Source organism: Hemicordylus capensis, chromosome 7, assembly GCF_027244095.1.
Source record: "Hemicordylus capensis ecotype Gifberg chromosome 7, rHemCap1.1.pri, whole genome shotgun sequence".
NCBI classification, from domain to species: domain Eukaryota; kingdom Metazoa; phylum Chordata; class Lepidosauria; order Squamata; family Cordylidae; genus Hemicordylus; species Hemicordylus capensis.
In genome coordinates this window covers 11,311,540-11,339,427 of record NC_069663.1, presented here as the reverse complement: position 1 = coordinate 11,339,427, position 27,888 = coordinate 11,311,540, and the positions used below count along the sequence as shown (strand labels likewise).

Sequence of the window (27,888 nt, the reverse complement as noted above, 5' to 3'; positions counted from 1 at the left end):
TATTGCTATCTGAGGATGGCATGGTGCCTTTACAAGTTGAGCAATGCTCAATTAGGGGCAGACATAGCTCAATCCCAACAGTCCATGGTCAGTCAAAAATCAGAGAGAAATGCCAAGACAGAGGGGAGTTGCAAGCCAAGTCCAGTAAAAGTCCAAGTCAGAATACCAAGTTAGAACAGTCCAGAACGATAAGAGAAGAGTAGTCAGAGAAACAGTCCAAGTCAAAGCAAAATATCAAGTTAAAGAACAATTTATAAATCTCTTACAGGAATCTGAGGGAAAACAGGAGCAGATACTTCCCGAGGCAGTGCGAGCAGCGGACGAGAAGGAACCAAAGAGGGAGGTGCTTCACTGCTAGTACTATAGGCTCCCTTTCAAAGCTCCGATATCAGTACGCCTTAAAGGGACAGTGAGCACCTAAACAGAGCTAAAAATTCTTCCATGGCTTACTGTGCAGGTGCAGGAGACCTAGCTGTGAGTGACCATGAATCTCTACAGAAATTTATATTTTCTTGTTGTTATTGCAAGTTTCTTGTGGCAACTCTTAAGTTCCACTCATTTGTACCTATAGAAGATGATGGGATGAACGAGATAAAGAGGAGGTGGGAGAAGAGAAACAAACCTGGTACTAGATAGCTTCCTCCCAATAACTTTGCCTTACTTTAGAGAGGAAACAAGAGTTCTTGCTTGTTTCTTAAGAACTGTTCTCTAAGGAATTATTCCGAAAGCAGCCTTCACTATAGACTCAATGCATTCTGTCCAAACAAAATGCTTTGCCCAATACCCAATGAGCAGCAAGAGAGCAACCAATGGCCAAATGCACCAAACACATATGCCCACGTTACAGTGTGCCCATCAGCTGCTATAGTTTAAAGGGCAATTTTTGAATTTACTGCTAGACACCGTCATGCTCTTTGAATTGAAAACAGTAGTCTGAGGTGGGTCAGTACAGAGAAACAAGTACTCACAGGGGGCAACCAAAAACAAAACCTTCATAACTTTTCAAACTGGCTTTCGGGCGGGCTATGGGGTGGAGACTGCCTTGGTCGGCCTGATGGATGATCTCCAATTGGGAATTGACAGAGGAAGCGAGACTCTGTTGGTCCTTTGGATCTCTCTTTTCGATACTATCAACCATAGTATCCTTTTGGAACGTCTGAGGGGGTTGGGGGGTAGGAGGCACTGCTTTACAGTGGTTCTGCTCCTACCTCTCAGACAGATTCCAGATGGTGTCGACTGGAGATTGTTGCTCTTCAAAATCTGAGCTTAAGTATGATGTCCCTCAAGGCTCCATACTCTCTCCAATGCTTTTTAACATCTACATGAAACTGCTGGGAGAGATCATTAGGGGATTTGGAGCTGGATGTTACCAGTATGCTGATGACACCCAGATCTACTTCTCCATGTCAACCTCTTCAGGAGCTGGCATATCCTCCCTAAATGCCTGCCTAGAAGCAGTAATGGGCTGGATGAGGGAGAATAAACTGAAGCTGAATCCAGATAAGATGGAGGTACTTATTGTGCAGGGTCAGAACTCCAGAGATGATCTTGATCTACCTGTTCTAAATGGGGTCACACTTCCCCAAAAGGAACAGGTTCGCAGTCTGGGAGTACTTCTGGATTCACACCTCTCCTTGGTTTCTCAGGTTGAGGCGGTGGCCAGTGGTGCTTTTTATCAGCTTCGGCAGATATGCCAGTTGCGCCCGTTTCTCGAGATCAATGACCTCAAAACAGTGGTACATTTGTTGGTAACCTCCAGACTGGACTTCTGTAATGCGCTCTACGTGGGGCTGCCTTTGTATATAGTCTGGAAACTTCAGTTGGTTCAGAATGCTGCAGCCAGGTTGGTCTCTGGGTCATCTCGGAGAGACCACATTACTCCTCTATTGATGGAATTATACACTGGCTGCCAATAGGTTTCCGGGCAAAATACAAAGTGCTAGTTAAAGCCCTAAATGGCTTAGGCCCTGGGTATTTAAGAGAACGTCTTCTTCGCTATATGCCCCACCGCCCATTAAGGTCGCTTGAGGAGGTCCGTCTCCAGTTGCCGCCAACTCGTTTGGTGGCTACACAGAGACAGGTCTTCTCAGCTGCTGCCCCAAGACTGTGGAATGTGCTCCCTACTAAGATACGAGCCTCCCCATCTCTGGCAATTTTTAAGAAACTTCTGAAAACACATCTCTTCAACCAAGCTTTCTTAGCTTTTTAAAACTTGTTTTTAAATTGTTTGGCTATTTAATTGGTGTTTTATGATGTTTTAATTGTTAATTATTTTATGCAGTTTTACCATTTCTAATAGTTTATGCACACTTGTATATTTTCATCACACATTCCACATTAGGAACTGTTCAGACTTCCACATCTGAAATAGTTGATGCTTTACATGGAGAAGAACCATAATCAGAGCTGGTCAAGGGTTTTAAAGACCTGATACACCACAGTGGCTTATTGACACACCTCTATCTGGGGCTATGGTTGACTGATTCATGGAGGGATGCAAGATGCTCTCTGATTGGCCACTAGGTGGTCGAGGTGGCATCTGGTTGCCTACATCACAAAGATAAATGAATTAGCCATTAGAAAGTACATATCCAAGTAATGAAGAATTCTATGTGCCTCCTCCCACCATCACAAAAAACCAACCAAACAAAAAAACCACCCTAACAGTCAGAAAACTGCAACTAACATTTTACAAAGAGAAACTTAAAATTTAAATTCATAGTCTGCTTTATCCCCGGTGTGGAGGGCAAGTAACAACATCTCATTTATTCATGCAGCATTATTCTTTCCATTAAGAAACAGGGCAGCAAAATGGAAAAACAGGAATTAGTCAAGGTAACCCAGTAAAATGGGGTCCAAACCCAGGTCTATGTTCATAAAATTCCGTGAATTTCAATGGCTCTATAAAAGCCCAAAATATTCGTTTTAACCCAAAAGTTACAATGACCTGTACAAATAGAGAACAATTTTTACTACCTGGTACTGCAGCAGGAGAGAGTGGACCAGAGCGTGACTGAGCAACACTAGCAGGAGATCCAACGGGTGAAGGGGAAGGTCCTCTGATGCCTGGCAGGTGAGGAGAGGTATGCGGAGAGAAAGGAGACTGAGCTGGGTTACTCTGCTCTCCTTGACTGCTTGAAATCCCTGATGTGCTTACGCCAGGACTCAGTGCTCCTTCTGTACCCATAGGTAGATCATCTATTGAACCAGAGAGATCCTACAAAAGGAAAAAAGGCAGGCATGTCACAACGAAAGAAAAGAAAAGACTGCCACCACACACCAGAAAAGAAACACTTTCCCTACATAATTTATGGTATCTTCTTCTAGTCAAAAACTTCAAGAAATACCAGCTTACTATTTACTATATTTAGGATGAAAGCATGAAGCTAGTTTCCAATATTTTGGTGTAATCACATTTGTGAAGATTGATGCTACCATGTATTACAATGCAACTGTTGATTAAACATAGGATTCTAAGTTTTGTAGTACCACAAATTGTTCTGTGCAAGTAATTACACTGTACTGTATGTTGCTGCAAGCAGAAAGGCTACAATGCAGTTTTAGGTAGAAGTCACCAATACAACCCAGCCCGCCACCCGCAAAGGCCATAAATGCCAACCACGGAACACTTAGAACAGCTGACAATTGTCCTTTCTTCCCCTCAAGTCGCCAAATTTTGTTGAGCGCAAAGATAACACAATCCTTTAAATAAGCAGTTTCTATAGGTGCCACTTATTTCCAAAGCCACCTCTCCATAACTATTTGCATAGCTGCCTCTCACTTATGCAAGACCAAATGCATCTGGAAAAAAATCATAAGCAGAAGTGATGATGATGTATTTAGATCTTCAATTAATTTTAACCTAATCTTGTGGCTGGGGCTGAAAAGTTACTTAAAATATACAAGACACCTCCTGAGGTTGTTTAAAGTTTACAACTCCCTGCCTCTAGCAAGCTTTTGTGACACCAGATACAGTCATCAAAATATTTATCGCCCACCTTTAAACTGAATGATCCTCAATTATTCTTAGCCCATATTTGGTTGGATGTCAGAAGGCTACAGAAGGAAGCCATAGGCTAGCTAGAATGCCTTCCAAAGGGGGAAAAAAGCCCTGCCAGCTTCACATAAACACTAATGGGTTCTGAGCGGTCAACAAATAACCAGAAAAGGGATATTGGGGTTATGGTGGATGGCTCAATGAAAATGTCAACTCAGTGCACAGCAGCTATGAAAAAGGCAGATTTTGTGCTAGGAGTAATTAGGAAGGGGATTGAAATTATACAAAACCTACGGGACAGCCATATTTAGAAAACTGTATAGTTCTTGTCTCCACATCACAAAAAAGGATACTATAGAACTGGAAATGGTACAAAAGAGGGCAACCAGGGGGCTACCTTATGAGGAAAGGTTACAACATTTGGGGCTTTTAGGGGGGAAAGGTGACTATGGAGAGACAGAGATTTACATAGTTATGCATGCAATTTTTCTTCACAGCACCTGCTAACTGAGCAAAGAGGCACCTTTTTAAAGAGGTGATTCTCTTTAATGAGCAAGGGGGAGAGCAACTGGCTCTATCCATCCCCAGCACAGCATCCCTCCAGTGGCTGCTGCTGGTGTCTGTCTTGCGTTTCTTTTTTAGATTGTTAGGCCTTTGGGGACACGGAATTTATATCTAAGTAAACCGCTTTGGGAACTTTTGTTGAAAAGCAATATATGAATATCTGTCATATTCGTATCCACCAGAACCAGGGGTCATCCAATGACACTGACTGGTCAGAGATTTTAGGAAAGGCAAAAGGAAGTACTTCTTCCCATGGTTCAATTGGTCCACGGAATTTGTTGCCACAGCTGTGGTGATGGTCACCAGCTTGGACAGCTTTAAAAGGAGGTAAAACTCATGGAGAACAAATTATTAATAGCTACTAGTCTTGATGGCTATATGCTACCTCCAGGTTCAGAGACAATATGCCTCTGAACAACAGCTGCAGGGTAGCAATGGCAGGAAAGGAGGCATGTCATCATCTTCTTCTAGTGGGCTCCCCAGAGGCATCTGGTGGGCTACTGGATAGGTCTTGGGCCTGAGAATAAGCTCTGCTCATGTCCATCACTCCTGATTTCTCACAATGGCAAAAGTCTAGAGACATCTTTAAAATATAGGGAAATTGGCTGATATTGCCCATCTAAAGAGACAATGATAGTCTCATTCTCACAACAGTTGTAAACTGACAAGGAAGTCCACCCTGTATATATCTGACTTCAGAAGGGGAAACTTCAAGAATGAGGGAACTGCTAAAAAATAAGATGAAAGTGGGTTGCATATCTCCAGATTGGCTGGAGCTTATTTAAGGTCACAATAAAATAAGCTCATCTTGAATGAGCTTCTTTCCCACAAAGTGGGAAAGGTACCATTAAGTCCAAGAGGACACCAGCATGGCTAATAAGCAGGGCAGAGGAGAGTATAAGGGCTTCCTTCAGAAAAACAAAATTTAAGGAGTGTGCGGCTAAAAATATCAAGGCAAACAATAAAATTTATTTAAATATATCAAACAAACAAACAAACAAACAACCACAGAAACATACAGACCTTGACCTAATCCTTCCTACTATTAATTTTTATTCTATCAGATCTTCTGAACCCCAGTTCTTGTACCAAGTTCCTTACTTCTGTCCCATCTTTCTACCCATCATACAACACCACAGTTGCTCAAGATGAAGAATATTCCTCCAGTCTCTTCTTCAACCTGCAGGAGCAATTCTATAAAGCATGATTATGACAACACTTGAAGACTGGTAGTTTGCATAACTAAACAAGCAGGAAATACGGAAAAGTGCATCAGAACAAAGAAATACCCTGCTCTCCATTACAACCCATTAAGACTGTTTGGATGCAACAGAATTATTTTGTTGTTGCTACAACAGTTTGCATGCGGACCACTTCCTGAAGACTATCAACGAGAAAAGATTCCCAGAGAGGGTACTTGCAATGAAAGGTGGAACTGTGTAAGTTAAAAGGCACAAAGCCAATGAACAGAACTTTGAGATCCTATATCTCTCTGCTGATGGGCACATGCAAGTCGGAAAGCATAGTGTTCTCAATCTAAATATAAAGCCTTTTACATCAGAATGTTAGACTTGAAGGCAATATTCAACATACTCCCTGGCATCTAAAAACATTAGCCTGAACTCAGCTAGTTCTCATTTTAGAGTCTTTCTTTATGATAGAAGTCTTAATACATAAGAATTAAATTTCTTCTGGGCTGCAGAGTCAACTGAGCAGCTTGTTATCCCAAGTACAACCTTCTTGGGACTGTCCCACACCCTAGCCTTTTTTTCTGGTTGAACCCAGCTTTAAAAATGACACAACCAGATGGACACAGGCTGATTGCACATGTCCTCACCACAGAATTACTGGAACAGGCAAGGAGATGGGCAACTGGTCTACAGCCATGTGGCTGGGTCATTTGGACATTACCCCAGCCACATGAAAGTCACCCTAGCCAACAGTAGATGTCATGTGGTTAGGGCAACATCCATATGGGCCCACCACACTACAAACTGTGGTGGAATCAGTAGAGGCAGAATAGCACAATTCACCAGGAATGTTTCAAGTGACAGGCCCACTAAGTTCAACAGGAGCTGATCACAGGTCATACCTTGCTGGATTTAACTACACAGCCCAATGTCTCCAACAATAAGCGGTTAACTCCCTCTGGGAAGTTCAAAAGCAGCGAATGAAAACAATAGCAGTCCCTCATATGACCCCAGAATCTGCCTTAAATACTGTCTCTGAACACATATTCCATTTAACTACTGTCCTCTCCTTCACACATGAGTATTGCTAAAAGCAATGCCACAGCACCAATGCAAGAGTTTCATACAGGACAAACACCCTTAATGGAATCAGTAACTTGCGCAACAAGCCCTGTTAGAATGTGCTGTACAGTAGTTATGGCCCAGGAAATCTGAAACTAAAGAATATCTTTTGGAATCCCTGTGATTTAAACATATATACTATATGCTACATGCTACTTTAAATCCCATTTCTAACATCTAGCAGATGTTTATCTGCTTGTTCACATAGGGATAATCCAACGCTGCGAAAGAACCATGTGTGAAAAGTTAACTGTAACAATTTGTATTTTGACACAGTAGTATGAGATTACGGAAGCAATCATTCGATAGTTACTAATAAATATTTGCAGACTGATTGGAGAAATACATTTACTTTACCTGGCACTTTCTTTTTGCAAATTATGGGAAGTGTTTTTGCTAAGATCCAGCTCATTCAGGATATGAAGCGATTTTATTGATCACTAGCAGGTGGGGCCCATCAACCAAGAAAAGTCATTTTGTGTCTTCAAAAGTCATCCTAAACAGAAAGCCAGCTAACTCATGCCTTTGGGCCCCACAGATGAATGAGTGACAAACCAATATACACTGAACCTTATAGCTCCAGGCTGACTGCAACCAAATACAGGGCACAGACAGGAATCTTTCCCTGATGGGGTTGCAGTCAGTCCAAACCATGAGGGCACCACTACAACTGCTCACACAAGCAACTATATAGAACTGTACCCATGAAGCTCAGGATCCCTGTGGTGGTCATGCCACAGATATGAGGGAGGTACTTGAAGTTCACCAACCCTGGCATTCTAAGTATGCTCCAGCAGGGTCTTGTTAACCAGAACTTTGGGCTCCAGCAGCAAAAGAAAAACTCCATCCATTAAAATGCCATTTCCTAAAGTCAGTCTTTCAAAATAGGAAATATGGGCACACATGAGAGAGAATAAGGATATCTCAATGATATAGTTACTATACTAATAGATCTGGGGTCCACTCTTACGTTATCAATATTTGGATTTTTACCTTTAATCAGGTTAAGATCACAATACAAGCTTAGAAGTATAACCTGTGCCTTGAATGTCTTTTTGATGAGAAAAGATGGCGAAGAAAAAAAAAATTTTTTTTTACACCTCCAACAAAGAATACAACCTATCAAAGATTTCCAAACAGAAGCTCAATAGTCATCTTCTCAAGGATATTATATAGGAGACTCCTGCATTGAACAAGGGGTTGGACTAGAAGACCTCCATGGTCCCTTCCAACACTGACATTGTATGCATCAACAGGAGTAAACAAACACACACACACACCTTAAGTTCTATGCCACATGCTTCAGAAGAAATTTAAAAAATATATCTGGGGATTAAACTGATTGGGCAATTTAAGGGTATATTTTAACAGAGCAATCCTGAATTGCACAGCATCAATGCTAAACAAAGCTCTTCTCCCTCCTCCTCTTCTGAAAACAGCCAATAAGGCAAGAGAAAACAGGAGGTGCAAATCAACAGCAGCAAGTCTGCCAGCATGAAGGAAACGTCTTGGTCTGGAGAATTTCCTCACGTGTTTCCAATGTGTTTTTTTATGCATTTTATTGCTCATCTGCCATGCAGATCAAAAACGTTGGAGGGATTCCAAGTATTTCACACAGAAATCTCACACTCCAGGCTGGCTGCAACCCCAAAGCCTTAGTTTCTTCACTTGAAATACTGCCCAGTGTTATTTTGGGATGTGACCTGATAGCGGAAGCCCACAGGGACTCCGAAACTATAACTGTTCCAGCTGCGATTGGTTGCCCAATCCAACCCTGTGCCAGCAGGAGTTTGTTCATGCTGCTGGTAAATAAGGAATCAGCCGCTAACACCACCTTTTCACACCACAACAAAACCATGCTTGAAATAAACAGCCCCCAAAACAGAGGGGAAGACAAAATCAAGATTTTTGATACAGCCAAAAATAAGACACTCCACACATTGTAAAGGTTTATTTTAAAATACAAGTAGAAAAATCTCTGCTGGTTACAATAGTATGGATTAAAGAAATTTAACTCAGAGAAATTATTCAATTAATAATGTGTTGGGATTTATGCCAATTTCTGGCACCAAGATGCTTTAGCAATAGAAAGTTGACCATAATACACCCAGCTATGGTGTACGCGGGGACCATTCCTCCCCCTCCTACCTCAAGACTTCAGAAAAATGACGCAAAAGGGCACTCATCCATCTCTCCCAGAGAGGGATGAGTGCAGACACGTCCTGACCAACAAGACAATAGGGTCAACTGCAAAGAGAGGATAAAGCTCAAATGTTTTAAGAGTCAATTTTGCTTGCTACATACAATACACTGGCAAATCACTCTTAGGCCTTGCACAACCTTTTGCTGGTTTCCAGTTGGTTGTAAATGTGGACATTTGAAGGGTGGGGGGGAGGAGACATTTTTTATTTACACCCTCAGTGACTCAGACCTCCAAGGTTTGTAGTCACTAGCTATGGTGGACAAAGTGGGTTCTATATAACTTTAAGAATACAAAATACCACCAGAGTGTAATAGGGTAGTACAGACATCTGTGTTTTATGGTTGCACCACCTCAGCCTTGGAAGAACTCAGCAGTACCCATATGGAGTGTTACTCCTATATTAAAAGTTCTACATGGGCTATGTTTCCGGGCAAAATACAAGGCGCTGGTTATAACCTATAAAGCCCTGAGCAACTTTAGGCTCAGGGTATTTAAGAGAACATTATCTTCAATATGAGCCCCATGGCTCATTGAGATAATCTGAGATTCATCTGCAGTTGCCACCAGCTAAGCTGATGGCTACACAGGGATGGGCCTTCTTGGTTGTCGCCGAGACTCTGGAATGCACTTCATGCCGAAACAAGAGCCTCCCCAACTCTGTCAACTTTTTAAAAGTCCCTAAAGACACATTTATTCACCCAAGGTTTTTATTAACTAGACTTGTGGTTTTAAGGTTTTGATTTCTATTTTAATTGGTTTTGGTTTTTAAAATTTATTTACACAGTCAAACAGATGTTATTGACTGGTTTGTTTTATACAGACATCTTCATTTTCGACAACTTTTTCAATTTTATGGTCCCACCAATTTTTGGCTACAGGTAGCTTGTATTTTTTGCAGATGTTCCAGTGTATCATCCCTGCTAACTTGTCATGCCTTTGTTTGTAGTCAGTCTGTGTGATCTTTTTACAACAGCTGATTAGGTGGTCCACTGTTTCATCTGCTTCTTTACAAAGGCGGCACTTGCTGGTTGTTGTTGACTTTTCAACTTTGGCTCTTATTGCATTTGTTCTTAGCGTCTGTTCTTGTGCAGCCAGTATTAAACCCTCTGTTTCTTTCTTCAAGTTGCCATTCTTAAGCCATTGCCAGGTCTTGGTGATGTCTGATTTTCCACTTATATTGTGCAAATATTGACCATGCAGTGGCTTATTTTTCCATTTTTATGCTCGGTTCTTGACTTGTTCTTTCTTGTAGGCCCGCTTGGTTTCATTGGTGTTGAATAGTTTCTCATTATTGACCATTTGAAGTGCATCTTCTTCACTGTCCTTGATATATTCTTCAAGGCCTCTTTTCTCCTCCTCTACTGTTTGATGGACTTGCAGCATTCCTCTTCCACCTGAGCTGCGAGGGAGGTATAGCCTACCGACATCACTGCGGGAGTGCAGAGCATGATTGATGGTCATGATTTTCCTGGTCTTACGATCTAGCATCTCTAGCTCCGCCTGGGTCCAGTCTATTATTCCTGCAGTGTATCTGATAACAGGTATAGCCCAGGTGTTTATGGCTTGTATGGTTTTTATTAACTAGACTTGTGGTTTTAAGGTTTTGATTTCTATTTTAATTTGCTTCTTCTTCTTCTTCTTCTTCTTATTATTATTATTATTATTTCAATTTCTATACCGCCCTTCCAAAAATGGCTCAGGGTGGTTTACATAAATAATGTTGCTGTAAACTGCCCAGAGATGGAAGTTTGGGGCACAGTGCACAAATATAATAAATAAATCTGAAACATGGGTCTTAGGAAATGAGGAAATAGCCCAGAGGAATGAAGGCAAGAGATATCTGGAGATATTTCTGATATAGAGAAAACGAGGACACAGCGTGGGCAGGAAGGATAACTACATATGGAGGGAGTGACAGTGGTAAAGAATCCTATAGGGATTTTAAACAAGCAACTAGACAAATCCTTAGCTCCAGGCCTCTAGTTTGTTTTATATAGGTAAGCCCACGGATCAAGATTTACACAAAGTAACCACATACGGAAACAATATATAGCTACAAATATTGCAAAACAGTGGTATGAAATAGGATATCCAGATGTGAAGTGATCACAGAACATCTGACCCAAACTTCTAATATTGCCATCTACTCTAAAAAGGTGCACTGGTTACTCCCTGTGAAGGCTTCTTCTTGCTGCTGGATCTGAGGACATCTCATGTAGTTATCCTTCCCATGTGCTCCAGTAGGCAGGGCTATGTAAATCAGGAAATGCTTTAATAGCCTGGGAAGTAGAACCCCACTCAGTTCATAATAGTCAAGCAAGGTTCAGAAAATAGAGCGATAAGAAAAGAGGAGAACATGCCAGTAGAAGTGGATGCCTGGACCGGTAAGTTGAGATGTCCTCAAATCCAGCAAGAAGCAGCCAGCCTTCATGGTGAGTAACCAATGCTCCTTTCTCTGCTGCTCGATGAGGACATCTTGCTTGGGACATGTCACTGCTAAGAACCCCGGGTGGGAGCATCAGCATCTACTGGGGCGGAAGAACCTGTCTGACAAAGGCTGCTTATGAAGAGCGATAGAAGTAGAGTTTGTAGTACTGTGTGAATGTGGACAGTGATGTCTAAGTGGCTGCTCTGCAGATTTCTGAAAACGATACGTTAGCAGAGAAGGCAGCTGACATTGCCTCTGATCTCTTATGTTATTATTTAATTTATTCAATTTCTATACTGCCCTTCCAAAAATGGCTCAGGTTGGTTTACACAGAAAAATGATAAATAAATAAGATGGATCCCTGTCTCCAAAGGGCTCACAATCTAAAAAGAAACGTAAGATAGACACCAGCTACAGTCACTGGAGTTACTGTGCTGGGGGTGCATAGGGCCAGTTACTCTCCCCCTGCCAAATAAAGAGAATCACCACATTAAAAAGTGCCTCTTTGCCAAGTAAGAATGTGCTGTGATGTTAAGAGGCGGCCGTAGGTTCTGTACTTCTTAAGCGAGCGCAATACATGCCTTAATCCATGTGGTGATGGTTCTAATCCATAAAAGGGAGAAATACAACACACAAGGCATCTGTGGATCGGAAGGAAGATGTGCAGGAAAGAAACATCTTCACCTTCACATGTTGAGAAATCTGCTGACGTGATGTGCTGTCAGGGAGGCTAAGTGAAACTCCACCCAGTGGTGAGAGAGAGAGAGAGGCTTCGTGATGTAGAGATCCACATCAAGAATTGCCTCCTTGGCAATTCACATGAGCTTTTGCAGACACTGTTCGTGCGTGCGTGCGTGCGTGTGTGTGTGTGTGTGTGTGTGTGAAGGCCCAGATCTCACCAGTTCTGGTGGTGTTTCATCATCCAATTCCCACCTTAGGAGCAGTGGTGGAACTGGTTTGGATGAGTTCCTATTCCCACCATCATTCAGTCATCCACGGTCTTTTTCATGCAGTTTTTCCTGCTGCATCAGGTCCTTGCCACTGGGCGGTGGCATCAGAGGAGTGCCCTCGGCAGGGGGCCTCTATTACCTGTCTGGCCTGGGGTTGGGGCTTTCAAGTGACTGGCCTGCAGGAGGCAAAGCCGGTAGTGGAGGCACTGCTGAAGGAGATGTATTCGCTCAGCGTGGCAGGTGGCGCAAGGCCCTGAATGTCCACCTGAGCGATTAGAGGCCATGTTGGAGACAAAAAGAGGACCAATGTCATTCCAGAGTCCATGGGGACTGCTGGAGGAAGCCAGTTGTGCCTGGTCCCAGTCTGGTGCCCAGATTGACCTGAAGGGCCTTCCAGTGGACCCATACCTCTGCTTCCTTCGGTGAGCACTGGCAAAGATCTAATGGCTGTGCAAGAAGTCGTAGAGCAGTCTGAGACCGGTTGTTGGGAGGGTCTCCATGGAGGAGGGCTTCTTCCCTTTGGAAAGGCGAATGTTTCTAATTTTATCTGGCATCTGGGACGTGGAGGGCCAAGAGACACAAGGGAGAAAAGACAGGACAGGTTGTTATTAAGAAGAAAATGAGGAACAAGAGGGGAACAAGGAAGGAAGATGGATAGAGAACAGGCTGAGAAATACAGGTAGAGAAGGCGAGGCTAGAAGAGCAGAAAGGCTGTCTCTGGAGCAGGATACAGGACATCCTGTGGCAGAGACTTCATTAGGTTGATTATATGTTATGTCAAAAAGTGCTTCCTTTTTGTCAGTCCTAAATTTCTTGGCAATTAGTTTCATGGGATGACTCCTAGTTCTACTGTTTTGAGAGAGGGAGAAAAATCTCTCTATCCATTCTCTCCACACCATGCATACTTTTATAGACCTCTATCATATCTCCCCTCAGTCTTTTTTAAAACTAATAATCCCCAAGTGTTGTAGCCTTGCCTCGTGAGGAAGGTGCTCTAGGCCCCGATCATTTTGGCTGCCCTCTTCTGCACCTTCTCCAGTTCTATAATATCCTTTTTGAGGTATGGTGACCAGAACTACACATGGTATTCCAAATGTGGCCACACCATAGATTTGTATAAAGGCATTAGAATATATTAGTTTTATTTTCAATCCCCTTCCTAATGATTCCAAGAATGCAATTGGCTTTTTTCATAACTGCCACAGATTGAGTTAGAATAGATTAGAATGAACTTTAGTCGGCAGAGACTTTGGAAGTCTTCTAGTCCAACCCTCCTGCTTAGTGCAGAAAATATGTAAAACTAATGGTACATTAAGATGTTAAAGGTCAATAAATGCCTTTCTGTTTAAAATAAGACTAGAAGTAGATTCTTCATAATTTACCTGCTACTTTAGGTTCCTGAACCACATGGAAACAGAGACATCCCCACCCCAAACACAGTTCCTCCCATTCCAGGTGTGTTGCAGAAGCTTACTAAGGAGATCATGCCATTCAACTCCTTTAGCAGGATATCATGTAAATAATAAAGAGACCATATTCCACAACAACTAAATGTAAAGTGTGCCGTCAAGTCAATTTTCACTCCTGGCACCCACAGAGCCCTGTGGTTGTCTTTGGTAGAATACAGGAGGGGTTTACCATTGCCATCTCCCACGCAGTGTGAGAGGATGCCTTTCAGCATCTTCCTAGATCGCTGCTGCCTGATATAATACCAGTGGGGATTCAAACCAGCTACCTTCTGCTTGTTAGTCAAGCATTTCCCTGCTGCGCCACTTAAGGTGATCCACAACAGCTAGATGGCACTTTAATATGTGCAAAAGTATTATATGTATGTTCCCTAAAACAAAGGTGTACAAAAACTTTAGAGGGAGCCATTAGCCTAGTTTTAAAAAACCACCCTAGTTTCTGTGACTAGTTTGTGATCTAGTCTGAAATGTTTCAGATAGCTTAACCCTCACTTTAATAGTGGAGTTAAACTTGATTCAGGGCAATGTTAACAAATACACCTTTGGTTTTGATCTTCTATAACTCCATCAATTGCTCTGTGGTTTTTCATGTTCTCACCCCCTTGTGATTTTTGGTACATTTCAGTGTATGCACTGTGTGGTCATTTTTACCCTAATTGCATTTAGTGTTCAATGGAAATTAACACACACAATATCATTTTTATACGCACATGGACAAATGTGTTGGTACCCCTCCATGAAAAAAGAAGAACCCATAATTGTCTCTGAAATAACTTGAAACTGACAAAAGTAATTGGCACCCATCATAGTTTATTCTGCATTTAACAAAAATCAGACTTTGCTTTGGAGTTTTAATGCAACAGAATATTTCAAATAACACAAATGAAAATGGCATGGACAAAAATGATGGGACCCGTCACCTAGTATTTTGTTGCACAACCTTTAGAGGCAGTCACTGCAAACAAGTGATTCCTGTAGCTCTTAATGAGACTTCTGCGCCTGTCAACGGGTAATTTGGCCCACTCTTCCTGAGCAAACTACTCCAGCTGTGTCAGGTTTGAAGGGTGCCTTCTCCAGATTGCATGTTTCAGTTCTTTCCATAGATGTTCGATAGGATTCAAATCAGGGCTCATAGAAGGCCACTTCAGAATAGTCCAATGTTTTGTTCTTAGCCATTCTTGGGTGCTTTTAGCTGTGTGTTTTGAGTCATTATCTTGTTGGAGGATCCATGACCTGTGACAGACAGAGCTTTCTGACACTGGACAGTACATTTTGCTCCAGAATGTCTTGATTGTCTTGAGATTTCATTGTTCCCTGCACAGACTCAAGGCACCCCGTGCCAGACGCAGCAAAGCAGCCCCAAAACATAACTGAGCCCCCTCCATATGTTTCACAGTAGGTATGGTGTTCTTTTCTTTGAAAGCTTCATTTTTTCGTCTGAACATAGAGCTGATCTGACTTGCCAAAAAGCTCCAATTTTGCCTCATCTGTCCAAAGGACATCCTCCCAGAAGCATTGTGGCTTGTCAATATGCATTTTAGCAAATTCCAGTCTGGCTTTTTTCTGTTTTTCTTTCAACAGTGGAGTCCTCCTGGGTCTTCTTCCATTGAGCCCACTGTCACTCAAAAAGCGACGGATGGTGCGATCAGACACTGATGGACCTTGACCTTGGAGTTCAGCTTGTATCTCTTTGGAAGTTGTCCTTGGCTTTTAGTCTACCATTCTCACTTATCCTTCTGTCCATTCTGGGGTCGATTTTCCTCTTGCAGCCACGTCCAGGGAGGTTGGCTACAGTCCCATGGACCTTGAACTTAATAATATTTGCAACTGTTGTCACAGGAACATCAAACTACTTGGAGATGGTCTTAAAGCCTTTGCCTTTAACATGCTTGTCTATAATTTTCTTTCTTATCTCCTCAAACAACTCTCTCCTTTGCTTTCTCTGGTCCATGTTAATTGTGGGACACAGGATGACACTAAATAGCAGTGACTACTTTTCTCCATTTCAATAGGCTGAATGACTGATTGCACGATTGGAGACATGTGTCATATTAATTAAAGAAAACAGCTAATGAGAAAAATCACTCTTATCCAATTGTTTATGATCTGTTCTAGGGGCACCAACAAATGTGTCCAGGCCACTTTAGAATATCTTTGTAGAATAAGCAATACTTTATCTCTTTTCACACTTGCTTTGCTTTACCTGATGACATATCAAAGGCATGCAGGTATACATGGGACAATTGCTTTTCATTTAATCGCTTTTCAGAAGGCATAAAATACTTTTTCAATGAGTTGTAAGGGTACCAACAAATTTGTCCATGTGTGTATAGGCAAAAAAATTCACTACAGCTGACCCCATTATTTTTGCTGCTATTTTATACCTGCATTCCCAAAGAGAACTATTTAATACCCTGCTAACTTGGTACCCCTGCTAACTTGGCAAAGAGGCACTTTTTAACTTGGTGATTCTCTTTATTTAGCAGAGAAAGAGTAACTGGCCCTATCCACCCCTAGCACAGTACCTCCAGTGACTGGTTGCTGGTGTCTATCTTGTGTTTCTTTTTAGATTATGAGCCCTTTAGGGACAGGGATCCATCTTATTTATTTATTTATTATTTCTCTGTGTAAATCACTCTGAGCCATTTTTGGAAGGGCAGTATAGAAATCAAATGAATGATAGATAGATTGATTGATTCAATGAATAAATGAATGAAAGGTTGATGTTTTTCCTTGTAGTTGGTGTCACGCTCAAAGAATAACCCAGGTTGTTCTTTCTATGGACTTATGGGGGATACATTCAACCTTGGCACCAGTGTTCCCTATAAGGTGTGTTCGTGTGCATGCACTCACATGGTTTTTCGATGTCCGCTCAGTTAATTTTAGATTTACGTCTAATTAGGAAGGTCCCAGCCTGAATGCATGTGTGCACACACTGCCTTGATACTGATGCTCAGAACAAAACTCATTCCGCTCACATATGAATAAATTTAGAGAACACACAGGAACAAAGGAAGCTGCCATATACTCAAGTCAGACCCTTGGTCCATCTAGCTCAGTAGTGACTACAGAGACTGGCAGTGGCTTTTCCAAGGTTGCTGGCATGAATTCCTTTCAGTCCAATCTTGGAGATGCCAGGGAAGGAATTGGAACCTAGATGCTCTTCCCCAAGTGGCTCTATCCCCTAAGGGGAATATCTTACAGTGCTCAAACTTCTAGTCTCCCTTTCATAGGCAACCAGGGTGGACCCTGCTTAGCTAAGGGGACAAGTCATGTTTGCTACTACAAGATCAGCTCTCCTCCACATTGAAACAAGTATAAGTTTGGCTCAGGCAAAGGTTAAAAAATTACAATAGGCATATCTGTTGGCAAAATTACTATAGCTGCTGGAGAAAAAGAGTTTTTGAGGAGGAGGCTGAAGCAGTAGAGCTAGAAAGTGAATATAACCCAAGATACTAACACTTCAGTAATATGACTGCCCTTGTATTAAAGGAGAGAGGGGAGGCCTTTCTGCAGGAGACAATTCAAACTGCACCTAGAACTAAAATAAAAATCAAACAAACTGCTTTCCACAGATTAGAAAGAAAGGCGGGGGGGGGGGGAACATTTGAGAAGGCAATACTATTAATACAGTAGTCTAAAGCAGGAGCTGGTTCTATGGCCTGCGCTTAAAAGCATTATCAGGCTCCGACTTCAGTTAACATTTCTAGCCTTCATAGCTGTGGATGTATCTGCAATGGCAACAGCACTAAAGGATGTCAAATGGAGCAGAACAGAAAAAGACAAATACATCTGAGCTTCTTTTAGCTCATGTATCTATTATTCTCAAGGGTTATCATTTTCAAATAAAGAACTGTTGAATCAGAATAAGTGAACATATCTGAAGAATTCGGCAGCGCAACTACCGTATTAATGAAAGCCTATGCAAATTAAATGCGCAAAGTTCCAAACCAGCAGTGGCCCTGTAAGTGCACATGTTCCTCAGTGCTGAACCAACTGCCTACTCCAACTACATGGCACAACTCCCACCTCAAAGGCTTAATTTATATTTCTCCCATGCCCAGGAACTCTGCAAAAGCTCAACGATATATTTAATTCATATAAAACTGACAATCATTTTCAGTTTCCCAAATGTAGCACTCCAAGCTTCACTGGAAGTAGTCTATTCGGAGAAGAGCCATGGGCAGACAAGCAAAAGCTGGTGGCTCTGGGTTCTTCCTTAAAAGTGCACATCGCTTCTTGGAGGCTAAAAAAAATGCCTAGAATCTTTGGGCAACGCAAGAATGCACTGAGGACTCCTCTCTCATTGCACAGCAGCATCTCCATCCAGCTTATATGTGCATTAATAGTCCTCTTTCCTTTTTTTTAAAAGGTGTACAAACGATGGAAGGGGCTCTGACTAAAGGATTTGAATTCAGCCTCTCCTTTGATAAAGAACTCTCCATTTCGCCTCCCTCTCAATAGGAGTTTCAGCTTCTCTACAGTATATCTATACTGACATTGATTGCTTCAGGATGGAAACCAGAACATGCAGACGGTTTTCTTGCTAAAAAAGGAAGCAAAAGCTCCTTCTTCCAGTCAGGGTTGAGACAAAACTGGTAGAAGCTGCTGGCTGTATCTGCAGTGCAGGGAATAAGGGCTTGGAAAAAGAGGCGAGGAGGAGAAGGAGGAGGAGCTTGGTGTGTCACATGAGAAACTGCACTCTAATTGCAAAAAATAACCCATCTCAGCAAGTTATCGTAGGGGGAAGGGAGAGAAAAGGGGTTCTCTAGCTGCTTTGGTGAAACTGGGGACAGAAAGGGGAAGGGAGCAGAGCTGCTGGTTTCACCACACCGCCTCAACTAGAGACCTTGAAAAAAGAAGGGGGGGGGGAAGCCAGCAGTGCCTACTGCAGCAGCCATTGATTTTTCTGAGGTCGATACTCCACTCCCACAGATCTGCTCAGTAGGCGCGTTAATCACATCCACTGCTTCTGCTCAGCACCATTCCACCTTCTCTCCCCCATTTAAAGAAAGAAAGACTTATTAAAAATACATTCTCAAGCCAACAGCAATGAGTAGGGGCCGAGAAGTCTCGTGTCCTTTCCCTTCCTTTTAAAAGGGAACACTAGGCTTCTGCTTGAAGGAGCAAAAGTAAGGAGGAAAAAGCATCAGGACTCAGGCACTCAACAAGATGTCGCTGAAGGAAAAACCCACCATGCAGGAGAGCCTGTGTTCTCCTGCTCCTTGGGGGAAGGCTGGCGATGAATCGCCCTTCAAATGCTGGTTTCTAGTTAACCCTTCAAGGAGCGATCAAGTTCCCAATGCCTCTGACTGTGTTGTCAGCAGAAAATAGTCTGGTGTTGGCAAAACAAAAACCTGCCGGGGGTGACCTAGGCTCGCCCTAGCCCCAATTGTCACTCCCTGCCTCCCTCTGCAGTGGCAGAACCTCTTGTCTTTAAGAACGGCTGCCACCCACCACAAAAGAAGTGGCCTGGCTCAATTTGGGCAGCCTGCCTCAGCTGTCTGCCAAGACATGCTGGAAAACAGCTTATTAGGAAGGAAGGGGGAAGCCTAATGGCAACTAACAGCCCTTATACACCGAGCACCTGTTCTCAAATAAAATATGGATCTCCTTGAGGCGGGAGGAGGCCAAGGGATCCCATTGCTTGCTCCTCTCAGGAGGCCCACAGCAGTTGCATCACTGATTCCTTGACCCATGCCCAAGCTGCCAACCTTCTAGTACCAGAAGTGGGGTGGTGTCCAGCATTTTGGTACAGGATTAAACTACTATGCATATCTCCTTCCGAGTAGAATTTAAGAGGCCAGAACAGCCAGTTCAGCTGCTTGTGGTCTTTAAGATCACTGGTGATCTTTAAGATCACCAAAGTATGTGTCAACACAAAATGATATGCCTTAAATCTTGATGGAGGACAGAGAGGTTCTGGCATACCAGGTAATATCACAGCATTACAGAGACAGCACAACTTATCTTAAGCATACACCAAATACTGTAGAGAGCCAATGTAGGCAGGTCCCAAACACCAGGACAAATCTCATTAGGCATTTGGGAAGCATTTGAGATCACCCGTTTTCTCCTGATGCCACTACACCACATGGTAAATCCTTACTAACTGGGCCAGGAGTGGTGCCTCTCATATTTAGCAGAGGTTAGCAACTGTCCCTAGTCAATCCAGCATAGTATCCCTCCCAGTGGATGTTGCTAGTGTTTCCCTTGCGTCTCCTTTTAAACTGCAAGTCCCTCCTGTCAAGGAATCTTACTCCTTTTGATATGGGAGCCAGCGTGGTGTAGTGGTTAGAGTGCTGGGGAGACCCAAGTTCAAATTCCCATTCAGCCATAAAACTAGCTGGGTGACTCTGGGCCAGTCACTTCTCTCTCAGCCTAACCTACTTCACAGGGTTGTTGTGAAGACAATATTTTTCTACTGACATAGAAAAAGAGGTAGTGGGGTAATTCTATAAATAAAATTTTTACTGAATCCATCCAGTAGAATCAATCCAGACCTCCTAATCTCCTCTATCTAAGCAAAGCAAGCAAGTAGACATGGATGAAGCAACTGTAGGGGTCTTTGGAGAAAACCACTTTTGAGCTTATTGGTGCACACTTTCAGTAGTATTTGATACCATTTACCATTAGTCCTTCAAGGCTGTTGGGACAATAGGCGATTGGGGCACTGTTCTGATTGTATCAAGCCAAATGGGTTTAGAGGATAATATTAGGAGACTGTTGCTCTGTCTGAGGAATTTATCCTACAGGGCATGGCAAGGTTCCTTCATGTAACAAGGCATTTTACTATCTATAAGCAGCCACTGTGGGAGATCATTGTTTTGGAACATATCAGTGTGCTGATAATGTCTAACTCTACTTTTCATTTTTAGCAGATCCAGGAACAACAGACAGTTCTTTAAACACATGATTGGACACCATCATTGGATGGTGGGGGGCTAACAAATTCAGGCCAAATTCTGACAAGTAAGAGCTATAGACAATTAGTGGAAGAGATGTAGGATTGAGGGTACTGCCTGTTCTGAATCAAGTTACACCCCACCCCCTTTGAAACAAGTAGTACATAATTAGGGATCACCCTGGACCCTGCTTCATTACTTAATTCACAGTGCCAGTTAACATCGTCAGCTGGTAAACCTCTGGGATCTTGCTTCTATTTGTCATGCAGTGGTAAATTTCGATTAGATTACTGAAATGCTCTATATGGGCAGCCTTCAGACACAGTCTAGAAACCTTAGCCAATGCAAAATGGCACAGCTTAATTTCTTATATGAGAAGATGTGACCATATTTCTTCCGACTTAGTGGAACTGTACTGGTTGTCCATTAGCTTCTCAGCCCAATTCAAAGTCAGCTGAGAAGCAGCAGTCATGTTCCCAGGTGGGAACTGTGTTAACCTGTGTTTAAGCCCTAAACGTCTTGGGACCAGGTTACCTGAAAGAGCATCTTGTCCGAACTTGGACTTTAAAATCTTCTTCAGAGGCCCTGCTCCAAGTGTCCCTACTAATGAGGTGAGACAAGTGGCTACTAGAGAGGGCCTTTTCGGTGGTGGCACTGTCTATGGAATAGCTTCCCCAGTGAGGCTTGCCTGGAATCGGCACTGTTTTTAGACACCAGGTGAAGACCTTTCTGTTCATTCATCTTTTTAAAAATGGATTTTTTAAAAAGGTTTTTAAAATGTTTTGTACTGTATTTTGTGTTTCCTGTTTTATATTGTAATTTGTTTTGTGTTATATGTTTTTGCGTTGTGAGCTGTCCAGAACACAATCTGTTATGGGGCGGCTAACCAAGTTTATTGTATTATTAACACACTTACTGCTTCACATGCACACATGCCAAGCAAATCAGCAGCCATGATTGCTGGGCAAGACATTTATAGGTATGGCAGGTCTTGCCACTCTAAGTGCACCTTTCAATCCTGGACTAGAGAACTTGGCAGGCAGGTCTCCACAGAAGTTGGACCTTCTAGAAAAGGAGATTTCTTAAAAAAAATAGCCATATGTAAAGAGACTTAGCCTACAGGCATTTCAGAGCTCAGACCATCTCGATCTGAAACATGGGGGCCTACTTTTAATCCAAAACAACAGAAGAACAAGCGTCTTCCCTCCTCCTAGTATACCAAACCACCTCCATCTCGCTCTAAGCCCACCATGTCACCTGGGTGGAGTCATCCTGGTCACATACAGAAGAATATACCCCGTAGCAGAGGAAGGGAATCCCAATGTCTGTAAATATTTGTTAGTTTCTGGTTCCCAGATCTAAGACCACAAAAATAAATCCCAGTACTTGCTCTATTGTTCCATATTTATAACAATTGACCTCAAACAGGCAGTTCTCTCCCACCCCCGTCCTTAACAGAAAAGCTGTATTAATTGTGGGTGATTGGACATTTAATAAAGGAGTTTGTGTAGATTTTGCTTAAAGTGTGACCAAGAGCAAATTATGGTTAACATCTAAGTTGGAATTTTAGAAAACGAGATTTAAAAGCCCATTTTCACAACACAAAAGAGATAGAAGTCCATTCACCCTGCTTTTCACACATCACTCCTCCACTCACACTGGCTATTCTTGCATTATAGTAGCCAAGAACTCATTTTAATACACTGATTTAGTTTACTTGTATGAGGCAAGCAACAATGTCATTTTTGGCTCTTCCAGTTCAGTGTTTATAAAAGATTAGGAAGCAACTGCTTCTGGGAATCCAAGATCAGAACTGGGTATCCTCTAGCAGTTCTGATTAAATACTGCCCTGCCCTGCATACAGGAGGTGGGCTCAAAGCAGAAGAAATAAACGACAGCACATGCCTGTTGTCTATACTGCTCCTTTCCAAGTCACAGCTGGCTTCATATTTCAGTTAATTTTCTAACCGAAATTGTTCCTAAGAAAACAAAAGCTCCCATCAGGGGAATCTGTAACGTATACAGGCAGGAAGTAGTGCTGAGCCACCAATGACTAGAATAGAAACAGGAAACGGGCCCTGGATCGAGCATAGAGTGATCTGCTGCAAACTCAGCCTCCTGCACGAAGCACAGGGACAGCAAACTACATCAGAGGTTCAGAGCAGCATGATTTATAAGGCAGACGCTGATTGGCTGCCCCTTTGGAGAGAATCAGGCACACAGCATTCTGTGCTGTTCAGAACGGCCATGACTGACACAGCAGTGGGGGGTGGGGAATTTCCTCCCTATGCACCAGGTTAGATTCGCTTAGTTCAGAATTGGGAGCCAGGGGGAGTGCCACATGGACAAATAGCAGATCAGTTCTGAGAAGCAGGTCATACCTAGAAATCATGTCACTGAAATGAGTCAAATTCCCAGCAAGAGACTTGCTAGAGGCATTACACACATTATTCAAGCATATTAAAAGGCTACTTTTTAAAGACACACACACACGCACGTACGTTTAGGAATGCACTGCACTCTGGAGAAATGAAGAAGTGGGCAGTCACATGCATAGTTTTTTTTTTTGCTCTTTACTCTCTCCATGCAAATGAGCTGAGCTGTTCAACAGCCAGGCTTTACAGGAACCTTTCTGCCAGAACAATTTGGGAGGCACTGATCCTTCAAATGCCATATGGATCCCTGGCACTGTGTGCTCAGAGACAATTTACAGCAATGCCTAGACAAGCTATAATTAGCAAGCAAATACTACTTTCCCATGAATTTACAAATTGCTAGGCCCAGTTCCACACTATGAATTGAGGAAACAAACAAAAATGCAGAAAGACCAATGGAACAAACTAAGCCAGAAGCTCATGAACAGAAGGCAGCACCAAGTTCAGCAAAATCCAAGCAAGGGAACCCATTCAATTATTGTTCCGTCACTATACACCAGGCCTGCTCAACTTTGGCCCTCCTGCAGATGTTGGCCTACAATTCCCATAATCCCTGGCTATTGGCTGCTGTGGCTGAGAATTATGGGAGTTGTAGTCCAAAAACAGCTGGGGGGGGTCTAAGTTGAGCAGGCCTGCTATACACAAAGTTGATCCAACCAGGCCCATTTCATGAGCAGCAAGTGTTAACCATACCAAGAGGCATTTCCCCTTTTCAGTAGGGATGTGCACGAACCTGTTTGGTGTTCAATTCTTATAACGCCAAACTGGTTCAAACACGGGGGTGGCTTTAAGGCGTGGGGAGGGAACTCTTACCTCTCCTGCCGCATTTCCCCCTCCGACACGGCTTTTTTAAAGGCTGGCACGGTGTATACCCTCTTGCCGCCCTGGTCAGCATAAAACTGGAAGAGGCAGATGCACGGGTGCCCACCACACATGTGCACATGCATGCGCGCCCACCACTTCCGGTTATACACTGACCAGGGCAGCAAGAGGGTATACAGCCGCCCGATTTCAACTGGTGGATTTGAGTGTCAAAAATCTCATGAGTGCAATATAAAATTCTTTCCTGCTCACCTTCAAGAATCAGCTTTGAAAACCTGGAATCACTTGATTTTATTCAAGACATCTTTCTATAGGAAGTAAAATATGCTAGGATAGAACTGCATCCCCATAGCAAGAAAGGGCAATGCGGGCACATCAAAGTAAGTGTGTTTGTGTGTATATAACACACACAGAATGTGTGTGTGCTTTCTAAATAGTTCAGTATATATATTCTGAACTATTTAGAAAGCATGAATGTAGCATCTAGTACAGAAGCAAGTTTCTTAAGAAAAAGAAAAAGCAAGCTTTTAGTCCTTATGACAGAGAATACAAACATAAAAGGTGATTGTGCAATGTCTGGTGAAATCTAAGAAGCTAGAAGGGTAGCTGAATTCCTAGGACCAGGAAGTAAGATTTCAGTGTATTGCATTAGCTTCTTGCTCCTCTACATGGCTAGCACAAGCAGAATTGAACCAGACAAGCAACATTATGCAAATACACCTAGTCTGCATAATGTATATGGGTCACACCTCTCTGTTGGCAAAGCTAACAAGTTAGCCCTACAGACCAGGATGTCGGGTCTAAATTTTTGTTTTTTGAGTATGATTAGTGCAAGAGCTGGAATGGCCGTTACCTTGAAAGCAGGGTAGTGAGAGAGAAAGTCTTTGATCTACAAATACTGGCCTACATCCAAACGAAGAACCGCACATGGGGAACATCCCCCAAGCACAACTCTAAGCTTAGATGTAAGCCATCCTGTTCATGTTCTCAATCTGCTGAGATGGGGGCAAATGCTTATTCCACAGGTCATTGAGTCCTTTCTCACAATCGGGCAGGCAGGGAGGAAGGATGTAAAAGCTTACCTCCCCTACAGATGACTGCCTTGTCCATGCTGGGTGCACGGATTGCGTGCCCACGTGGACACTGGCTTTCCCCAGCAATGTGGAGAATCAGGGACGAATCACCCCGGCCCCTGGACATCCCATAAGGCACCACATGTGCACTATATTGTGTATATCCTCCCCCCACCGCCCCCCGAGCTGGCCAGGAGCCCTGCAGTCTCCCAGCCCCAACTGCAAGCAACCGGTGGTGGCAGACGATTAAAAAAAGATGGGGCAAAGCGAGCGCTCGCTCCCTTAGGCCCATTTAAGAGGCTGTCCTCTTTGGCAGGTTTGCTGTCACGTGGCTCCCGGCAGTTTTACAATCGGCAAGAACTGGCCTTGGCTTTCTTAGCCTGGTTTTGGCCGACTGTAAGAACAGCCTCATTTACAGATTGTATTATCCCTTCTAGCAGGGGCACAGTAGTCACTCAGTTGGGCTGCCTTGGGTTCTAGGAGTGTAAAAACTGGGTTTAGGGGCTGGTTCAACAAAGTCTACTCCAAGACCCTTCACCACACATACAAAACGATTCCTTATAATCAGCAGGCTTCTCTTCAGCAAAAAGGCACAAACAATCGTGGTCTCCTAGGGTGCCTTCATCACTGGGTGGCAATATCAGCCTCCAGAGACGGAGGCCTGGGGTACAGGAAAGATCGCTGTTCCTTGTTACAGGAAAGATCTTATTGCATTCCTCCTGAAGAAGGGGGCATACAAATGCTTGAGCAGTATATGTGCAGTGGGAATATCTACACAGAGACCAATCTCTTACAATGGAAAGTAAACTTAAGGCCCAATATGCACCATGGTCACAAGACTAATGCAGTCTTGAGGCACCCAGTTCTAAAGAGAATATGGCCCAATAAAAGCTATAATAATTAAGGTAGGCAGACCAAGATGCTGGCCAGAAACTCCCACTAAGTATTCTCCTCACTGGACAGCAGCACCTGGAGTAAGGATCATGATGTGGAGAATCAAGGAACAGCTACAAGCAAGCTTTTTTAATGGCGCCATGCCATAGCACAAATTACCAGATGCAGGATTTAAACACAGATCTTCGTACTGCAGTATCAGATCCGAAGTCCCAAAAGAGAAGGCAACTGGTTCAGTCTATGGACAGTGAGGACTATAAGGAGAGGGGAGGAATACATATTGGCAATTATGCAGTCTGCTCCTGTATGGCAATTGAGGCTTCCCTTCATAGTTGCTAAGGGAGATGACAGCACTATTGGTAGGAGTTGCACCGTTATGGATTCTCTAGCAGGCATCGCCATTCCTGCATCTGAAGCACTTTCAACACGCTTACAATGCTAGTGTATGAATACTGATTGAAAATAGGACACCAAGTAGCTTTCACTGCAAGCAGAGTACAGTGGCAGCCATTTTAACTAGACCACAGGAATGGCCTTTAGTAAATGTAAATTCAAATCTCAATTAATTGATGATGCACCACTTTTCAGGAGCAACCGCCCAATTTCACCCCAATGGCCGCATAAAGTATTTTCTGCCTATGCACATGGTTTTCAGCTTGAGGATATGAATGCAGAACAGTTCATGTCAAGATCAACAGGACTAGCCTGCCTCTAAGACTGCTGGAAGAAGAACTCTCCTAAACTAGAGAACTATTCAGTCGAGATACTGATTTCAAGTTCTTCAGCGCTACGTGGTAGGGGCGTGCATGAATCGCGGTTCAAACACAATTTCGGAGCGGGAGCTTTAAGGGACAGGAGAGCAGAACCATACTGAGCCTTAAGACAAGGGAGAGCAGGTGCTCTCCGCCACCCCATGTGGCTTCCTGCTGGGGAAGCGCTTGGCCAAGTACTCCTGTGCAGCGCCAGCACACACAGCATCCGTGCAGGCGCCATCTGTGTCGCTGACCACACAAATTGCACCCGCACATGCCGAGCAAATGGCCAAGCGCCACCCCAACAGGAAGCTGCATGGGGTGGAGGTGGGCACCTGCTCCCCTCTTTCTAAAAGCTCCTACTCCCTGATCGCAAACAGTACTCGAACCGTGGTCCAAGCACATCCCTTCTACATAGAATATATGTTCACACATACCTGTGTGAACGCACACATACAAGCACCATATACTATCACTCCTACAGAACACTACTCTGTAATTCTACAATAGGGAAAGTAACGATTGCCACTCCAAGTTATTTAGACACAACAAAGCTTTAAGAGTTGAGAGGCAGCCTTGGGACAAAATCAGAACTATGAATATCTGGAACACCAGTGAAATGGTCAGGCCATCAGGGAGCTCACCCAAGGCTCAGGTCCTGCCGATGGTTCCTGTTCTTGCGAGTCACGTATCGACATCGGACGCACGGGGAATGGCTGGTACTGGGGACGGGACCACTCACACGGAGGCAGAGAAAGGAGCTCCCTGCCAGCGATTCAATGGACTGCTAACTGGGGAGATGACGACACATTGGGGCCAAGGGGTCCCGTCCCTGGTACTGGCCACACCCTCTGCATCTGACCCTCTCCCAATCCTCCACAGTCAGTATTGTTGAAATTCTGACTGGCTCAAGGAGGCAGAGGGACATTCTTGAGGCATTCTTCTGCCTCGAGAAGCCCCAAGCAGGCCAGTGTTTCAAAGTGTTTCTTGCTAGCTGGCAAGTGCTTTATTTGTCGGCTGAGTATGGGAAGGGGCAAGAGGGGGTGCCGTTGTGCTCCCCCAGACCATGGTGGCAAAGGCACGCTCC

General features: G+C 43.4%; 1 protein-coding gene across 1 annotated transcript in view; it reads right to left on the bottom strand.

Moving 5' to 3' along the window:
• The window catches only part of ARID1A (AT-rich interaction domain 1A), a 107,606-nt gene that overhangs the window by 37,818 nt on the left and 41,900 nt on the right, over nucleotides 1-27,888 (bottom strand). Inside the window, exons 5-6 of the mRNA XM_053267711.1 lie at nucleotides 2,977-3,217; nucleotides 2,458-2,547 (exon numbers count right to left, since the gene is read on the bottom strand). Of these exons, the coding sequence (XP_053123686.1) occupies nucleotides 2,458-2,547; nucleotides 2,977-3,217 (331 nt within the window). The remainder of the gene's footprint in view (nucleotides 1-2,457; nucleotides 2,548-2,976; nucleotides 3,218-27,888) is intronic.